At 36.7% G+C, this 7,856-nt stretch overlaps 1 protein-coding gene across 1 annotated transcript; it reads right to left on the bottom strand.

The window, feature by feature from the left end:
- Positions 1-776: 776 nt before the first annotated feature.
- On the bottom strand, positions 777-3,532 carry acad8 (acyl-CoA dehydrogenase family, member 8). Its single transcript, XM_020928675.2, has 11 exons — positions 3,385-3,532; positions 2,916-3,016; positions 2,668-2,837; positions 2,463-2,572; positions 2,313-2,389; positions 2,091-2,228; positions 1,815-1,950; positions 1,611-1,708; positions 1,365-1,517; positions 1,189-1,291; positions 777-1,107 (listed from the first exon to the last, which is right to left on the bottom strand). Exons 1-11 carry the CDS (start codon positions 3,500-3,502, stop codon positions 1,052-1,054), a joined length of 1,260 nt encoding a protein of 419 aa, XP_020784334.2. The 5' UTR covers positions 3,503-3,532; the 3' UTR covers positions 777-1,051.
- Positions 3,533-7,856: the final 4,324 nt, after the last annotated feature.

Raw genomic sequence — 7,856 nt, 5'->3', positions numbered from 1 at the left:
CCGGCAATAGTACTGAGGCTAAAGGACAGTCGCTAAACAGGAAGAAGAATGCCTTGAAATGGAAAGCACCTTTTCAGTGAAGATGGAGGACATAATAGTTTATGCTTTTGAACATGTGACAATTCAGCTCGTTACTCTTCAGACTGTGCTTCAATTTAGTAGTTTCATTTTCTACTCTGCAATTTTATTCCAGAGAAATATTTTTCAAATGACATTCGACAGCTTTTAGGAGAACAAGCTTTTTGAAATTTGGTTACACAATGCATAAATACAAGAACATTTTTAAGCTGAAGACTTCACAGGTTAAAATGTTATTGTGATTTACTTTAGTAGGCATTAGTTAAGATACAACTGTGCTAATGGGTTCACATTTACTCTCTTCTCAGGCTCTCTGCACTAAACAATTCAGGGTAACCACTATTTTTCTGTTCAGGCTCAGACTTTTTGTGTGAGAAATGCATAAGGATTATAGGCTATTTGGCTGATAAATGGCTTTGAATTGAAATTAACTTGTTGCAGGCCCTTAGTATGATTTGACCTGATTACTGTAAGCAACAGCTACCCTACATGTTTTTTACATTTACCTACCTAATGTTTGCTGGTCTGTTTATTTAATTTCTATTATTGTTTGTGGGGCAAATATTTTTTGAATACAGTACATGTAGCACTGATACAGTTGAGTTCTTGATATTTTTTAATAAACTTTATTTTTTAAAGATCTGCATCTGTTTCATTAAGCTGTTTGCAATTGATTGCACTCAGGAAAACCAATAATGTACTTTTTTAAATATATTTTTGCAGTGACAAAGTAAAATACATAAAAACCCATAAACATCTCTAAGAAAAGACACTACAAAAGTATAACCAGTAACACTACAGTGATCATGACAACATTGTAAAGGACACTTGAGGAGTGTGAACATCCATTTAAACATTTTAAAGGAAACTGTTTCCATTAGCAGCTTTTCCAAAAGGATGTAATAGTAACATGATTTGACAGAAAACCTTCACCGAAGAAATATAGTACTGAAAGTTAAGGTGAAGAACACTATCAAGATTCTGACAATAAATTTCTGGAAATAATCATCCTCATTACTTCATTTGTACCTAAACAAAATAAAATAAAAAATGTACTTAAAGACAATTTTGTGAGAACATTGGTGTACTACATATGACTATGTAACTCACCCTCCAGGATCTGGTGAGCTCTAATGTCACGGACAAACTGCTGAACGGGGTAGTCCTTAAGGTAGCCATAACCACCATACATCTGAAGGGCCTGGTTGCAGATCTGTACATGTAGAATAGAGGTAAGACATGTCCTCATTCTAATAACTAAATATGAAATTATTATTGTAACTCACAGAAAAGCATTCATCTGTAGCAAAAAGTTTGGCCATGGAACAAAGAGAAACTGCATCAGAGCGTCCCTCCTGAAGAGCTTTGGCTGCTTCTCGCACCATTAGTCGAGATGCTACGAGTTTTGTAGCCATTTCTGCTAGACGGAACTGAAGATACTAGGCACACATGTACACTATTAACACTGATGTTGTAATTTTTATGTAAATGCATAAAAGTAATTCATTGGTTTAGGTAAATAAAAAAATTACCTGGTTGTTGGACAATGTTTCTCCAAACTGCTTGCGAACTAACAGGTGCTCTCTTGCTAACAACAATGATGCATGTGCAGCTCCAAGTGAACAAGATGCTGTAGAATGAGTTTATTTGTAAAAATTCTCATTGAAAATGTAAAACTGTGACATTTAATGATCAAATAAAGAAGAGAACCATTTAAATAAAAAGGTTTCACACACCTACATTAATCCTGCCTCCATTCAAGCCTTTCATGGCAATATTAAAGCCTTGCCCTTCTTCGCCGAGCCGGTTGGACACAGGTACAGCACAATCCTCAAATATTACTGCCCTGGTTGGCTGCGAGTTCCAGCCCAACTGTAACGGAGTCCACAGATTAACATAACTAGTCTACTGGCGCCATCTAGTGGCTATCAGCAAACGTGTATGAACAGAGACAAGCCAGGACAAAAGGCCAGACAAGATACACATGGCTAAGATAAAACGGTTATCTTTACCTTGGATTCCTTTTTGCCAAAGCTGAGACCTGGGGATCCCTTTTCCACCACCACACATGAAATACCTTTAGGCCCTTTGCCCCCTGTCCTGCACATCACGACATAGACATCGGTATCTCCACCTCCACTGATGAAAGCCTACAAAACGTAAAAAAACATACCATAAAGCAAACATTACCACAATGTGCCAAAAACAAAAACTGACAGGCGAAGATCTTAAACCTTAGACCCATTCAATATGTAATGGTCTCCATTACGCCGTGCAGTTGTCAGGAGGGACGCAGCATCACTGCCACTGCCTGTAAAACAAAACATACATTTAACTGCCCATCACCTTTTGAACTCTTCTTTAGCACAAAGCTTAAATCAAACCTGGTTCAGTGAGACAATATGAAGCAAATTTCTCCATTGCACAGAGGTCAGGACAATACTTGTCTCTTTGTTCGTTGTTACCAAAAGTGTCTATCATCCATGCACACATACTATAAAAGAGAAATCACACAATATAGGTTAACATTTTGACGAGATGTGTCAAAAATATTTTAAATTAATTATTAGCCATGTAATTGATTGGTACTTGTGGATACTGATGTAAGCTGTAGTGCTGACACATCCTGTGGATAAAGCCTCAAAAATAACAGATGTGTCAAGCCGAGAAAGGCCTGATCCCCCAACATCTGGCTGAACATAAATGCCCCCAAACCCCAACTGGGCTGCTTTTCTCAAAGTTTCCACAGGAAAGATTTCCTACAAGCAAGACACCAAATAGAAATACTTTAATTTATTTATGACTGGAGCCACAATAGCCTACTGATGAAAACTAACCTTTTGGTCCCATTCTGCCATGTGCGGTGCCATTTCATTGGCTGCAAAGTCAAAAGCGACTTTCTGAAACTCCTTCTGTTCATCTGTAAGTCCATGAGAAGCTGAGGAAATAAACATCATCATTTGACAGAATCTCATGGAATGCTTTTCAACACCATAGATACAGGACAGAAACTGAGCTAGGGGGCGGTTTTAAAAAGGGGAGTATAGCTCTCTGTGGCCCAGGACTGGAGGACACAGACTGACCAATAGGTGAGTAGTGCATGTATTCAAAGCACATCTCTATTACATTTCTTTATAATCTATAGGCATGCATGCTAGCCAATGATGTGGTTACTTTCATAGATGGCCATTCGATTTTAGAGAAATATCACAATGTATGTTAGCTCATACGGTTTTGTAACATAGTAGCATAGTTGGATATTTAGTAGTCTATCAAGGGCACATCAAACATTGAAACGGCACTTACGGTCTATGCTTGAAGCTATTCCTCTGGTGGGACAGCTTCTGTTCAAAATAATACGGTGGCTCTTGCAGATGGAGGTACCCCATCTAGTTATTCTCGCTAGAGGAGCCAAGGCTGCCATGTTTACCTTCAAAGAGAAAAATGTACGTTGTACGTCATTACGTAGCCGCTAGTACTGATGGGTAATGTCGTTTTTGGGGCTTTGCTCTAAAGGAGGGAAACCGAACGATACCCATGTAACTAATAAGCACCTGCACGTAACAGCGCTTTTCTAAAGCCTCAGGTCTACAACTGAATTTGGACAAATGCGAGCTATTGGCTCTAAAGGATCATCCAAAGCAATCATTATATAATATAAAAGTGAAGAAAGAGGTGAAATATTTAGGGATAGTCATATCAAGAGACAAACAAGTTTCAGACAAAATAAACGTATGTGATGATGTTGACAAATGTAAACGTACTTTAAACAGATGGCTGCAAAGAGATATAACAGTTTTGGTTGGATACTATTAACCAAAATACAGTCTCTCTAGATTAATTTACCGAGCATATTCCCTCACCATTTCAAACAGGATGATCAAATGAATCAACAGCATTCATTTTAACTTCATTTGGAAAAATAAATGTCATTACATTGGAAAAGACGACCTAATCAAACCATACGAGGAGGGAGGTGGAAAAGCAATAGATTTCGTCATTATGAATGAAGTTTTGAAACTCAAATGGCTGAAGTCACTCTATTTGGTATTACATTTTTTCCCTATCTAATCTTCAGTAAGATTAGTGGTATCAACTTTATGTTAAAATGTGATTTTGAGTTAAACAAATTACTGGTGAAACGTTCAACTTTTCACCAACAGGTCCTCCTTTACTGGAAATTAATTTTTAAACATAATAGTTTAGTGTGGAATAACAGGTACATATTGGTTAACACAAAATATATTTTAATTGAGGAATGGTATGCTAAAGGAGTATGGGCTGTAGCCACTCACTTGGATGATGAATGACTTGTTTTACAACATTCTGATTTCTGTCAGAAATTTCAAATTCAGTGTACCAAAAGAAAATATAATCAAGTTATAAAAGCTATCCCAATACAGATTAGAACTATGGCTACACAGCAAATTCAAGAGTTTGCGAGTATGAGTTAATATACGAGTTAATTTTAACACTTTTACCATGTCATATGGGCTCCACAATAAAATTAGTTAAAACTACACTTTCCAAAGTGTAGAAGGCTCAACACTGGTAAAGTGATGTAACCACACTACCCATAGTTGAATTTGACACTGATTAAGATTTGATTTTTTACACTAGTGTATAGTGAAAAACTAATAACTCTTTGCTATGTTTTAACACTTTATGAAGTAGAAATAGTGTAGTGTTCTTCATGTTACACTATTCAATAGTAACTCTTTCTTCACTAAATACAGTGTAAATGTTGTGGTCATTCTAGTTCATAATCCCTTTTCCAAATGTTAAATAATGAAAACCACCACAAAATTCCATTTCAGCTTAACTTGTATTAAAACAATGCACATCATACAATCAACTCAATTTAAACAAGTCATATGACACAATACTATTTTTGCAAACTCCAACTGACAGCAGGAATTCTCGGTGCCCTCAACAGTTGGTCAAAATGATTGCCTTTTTTTTTTTTTTTTTTTTAAAGTTGATTTTTCAATGCAAGCAGCCGATGGATGAATCAAGATCAAGAGAATTCAGGCATGCTCATCTCCAAAAATGAGAGGAGCATGTCTGACTGTTTGAAACAAGATCTTCTCTCCATTATATAAACTTAATGTTCACAATAGAGGCAGTCCTGCTAATTGTGAAACATTAACATTGCAGAAACTTTTTACCTCAAGAGTCAGTCTTTCACTCGGGGTTTCTTTTGACACATCCAACATCCATGTTGTAGACAGTTCTTTGAATACAGGGGTAAAGTTTGTGAGAGTCTGAGGACCAAGTGCCTTGAAGTGTTCACCAAATATAGCCAGGTCAACAATGACATAAAAAACCTTGGTCCTTCCCACTTCGGTCACAGGTAGAAAAGCCGTCAAGGCTCAACCAGCAAGAAATGTGTACATACCGATCTGTAAAATAAAATATAGAATAGAATAAATATAACATATTCAAGTAACCACCTTGCAAAACAGGCTATGCAATATTTAATGAGCCATGAATAAAAATTTAAAAGTAAATATATAGTAAATATATTATGGTGCATATAGCATTATTTGTTTGTTCGAAGTTCGAAAATAGACCATTTTATGACAGTGCGCCTTATAATTCAGAGCACCCAATAGCCCGGAAAATACGGTATTTTAAAATCCAAGACCCAATGCAATTAAGGCAACTACTAAGCACATATATAAAATTCAATTAGTCAATTACAAAATTATTGGTGAGGTTACATTTCAGTTCTACATTTAACCATTTCATGACATACCTGCAAATCTCTGATGAGATGGTTAATGCTTTGAGCCTTCATCTTTCCACTGTAGCCTTTAGGAGCTGGGGATGCATGTGAACCAGCAGCAAGACACTCACTCTAAAGAAAATACAAAAAAAAGAGAATGTATCATTAGTCTTTTTGACTAAAGGTCAACAGCATGTTAAGACATATCGGGTAAGACATCATACTTGAAGATTTTATTTTTACAGAATACTACTAACCTTTTGATTAGAATAATTTTAATAACTCTCCACTTGGTACAATATCCTATCTCAGCACACCACACAAAAGTGTGCACGTTTATAAGCAATTATTAAAAGTAATTTGAATACAGCAAATGAATGCAGCCCCTACGACGGAGTATAAGGGTCAGATAAAAAAAAAAAATGCTGGCGCTACGAGAATAAAGTCGTAAAATTTCGACATTAAAGTCGTAATATTATGAGAATAAAGTCGAAGCCAGACAAAGTCGTAATTTTACGAGAATAAACTCGTAATTTTACGAGAATAAAGTTGAAGTTAAATTAAAGTCGTAATATTATGAGAATAAAGTTATAATATTACGAGAATGAAGTCGTAATAAAATCAAATTCAAAGTGAAAAATGCGGCAGAAGAAGAACCTTGTTTTTCAATATAAAACTAAAAATAAGAAAACGAACAACAATTTTCTTCATTATTTGCGCCTCCGAACTGAACCAGGACTGAACCAGGGCTAAACCAGGACTGAACCAGGACTAAACCAGGACTAAACGAGGTCCGAGACCAGACCGGGACTGAGACCAGAACTTAGACAAGGACTGAGTCAGGGACCAAGACTGAGACCTGGATCAGACAAGAACTGAAAACGGTTTAGTCCTGGTTCAGTCCGTATGCGGCGCAATAGTCCCGCATCGCATTTAAAAGTCACGTAAACGCCATTTCCCATTTCCGTGACTTAAACCATGACTAAACTAGGATTAAATCATTTTCAGTCCTGGTCTGGTCCCGGTCTCAATCCTGGTCTTTCTGGTTTGGTTCCAGACTTCATTTAGTCCTGATTTAGTCCTTGTTCAGTCGAATGAACGAATGATACATGGATTTTTCTCCTTTAGAAAATGCTCCAAATTCTCCATTCTCCACTCGTTCATACTTTCCGAGCAGCCTATATTCTGTAATATTATGACTTTATTTTGACTACGACTTTATTCTCATAAAATTACTACTTTATTCTTGTAAGTTTACGACTTTATTCTCGTAAATTACGACTTTTTCTGGCTTCGACTTTATTCTCATAATATTACGACTTTAATGTCAAAATGTTACGACTTTATTCTCGTAGCGCCAGCATGTTTTTTTTTTATTTTTATCTGACCCTTATACTCCGTCGTAAGCCCCAAAGTATGAGTATACAGCTCAGAATTTAAAAAAAAATGCGCTACGAGAATAAAGTCGTAACATTTCGACATTAAAGTCATAATATTACGAGAATAAAGTCGAAGCCAGAAAAGGTTGTAATTTTACGAGAATAAAGTCATAATTTTACAAGAAAAAAGTAATAATTTTACGAGAATAAAGTCGTATTTTTACGAGAACAAAGTAGTAATTTTATGAGAATGAAGTCGTTTGGAAATGGGGAATCAGTACCGGGTGCAGGCAGACAGGTCCGTGTAAGGGCATTTGGAGCTGGACAACGTGAGATCGTGGACCCGCTGTTTGCGGTCTCCTCCAGACGGAACAGAGGCAGAGCGGGACTCACCTGGTTTAGGCGTGTTGTGTTGTGCCCTCATTTTATTATTTGTATTATGATAGAGACTTATGATTTAACCAATGGTGTGTAAGAACACTTGATCACGTGAGGCACAAAATTATGAATGGCCTGCACCTGTGAATAAAAGTGTGTGCCCGTGGAGAATGGGGTAACCACACAAAAAGAGAATACGAAGTGTACTGTGTTTTAATGCTCACGACAACGCTGCGTAAAAGGGACCCTGCTAACAGGTTATGGGCCCAGAGTCATTTTACGCAGTTTGAGGA

This window comes from Boleophthalmus pectinirostris, unplaced genomic scaffold, assembly GCF_026225935.1.
Source record: "Boleophthalmus pectinirostris isolate CB_2022bp ecotype Guang Dong unplaced genomic scaffold, ASM2622593v1 HiC_scaffold_9, whole genome shotgun sequence".
Classification (NCBI taxonomy): Eukaryota; Metazoa; Chordata; class Actinopteri; order Gobiiformes; family Gobiidae; genus Boleophthalmus; species Boleophthalmus pectinirostris.
The sequence above is the reverse complement of the archived record's forward strand: the minus strand, read 5'-3'. Positions and strand labels throughout refer to the sequence as shown.

Excerpts from the sequence above, each read along its gene's own strand:
- acad8 (XM_020928675.2), bottom strand. The coding sequence starts at position 3,502 with ATGGCAGCCTTGGCTCCTCTAGCGAGAATAACTAGATGGGGTACCTCC. Across the intron at positions 2,390-2,462 it reads ATATTGTCTCACTGAACCAG|GCAGTGGCAGTGATGCTGCG; the intron begins GTTTGATTTAAG and ends TTTGTTTTACAG. Across the intron at positions 1,292-1,364 it reads CTACAGATGAATGCTTTTCT|ATCTGCAACCAGGCCCTTCA; the intron begins GTGAGTTACAAT and ends CTACATGTACAG.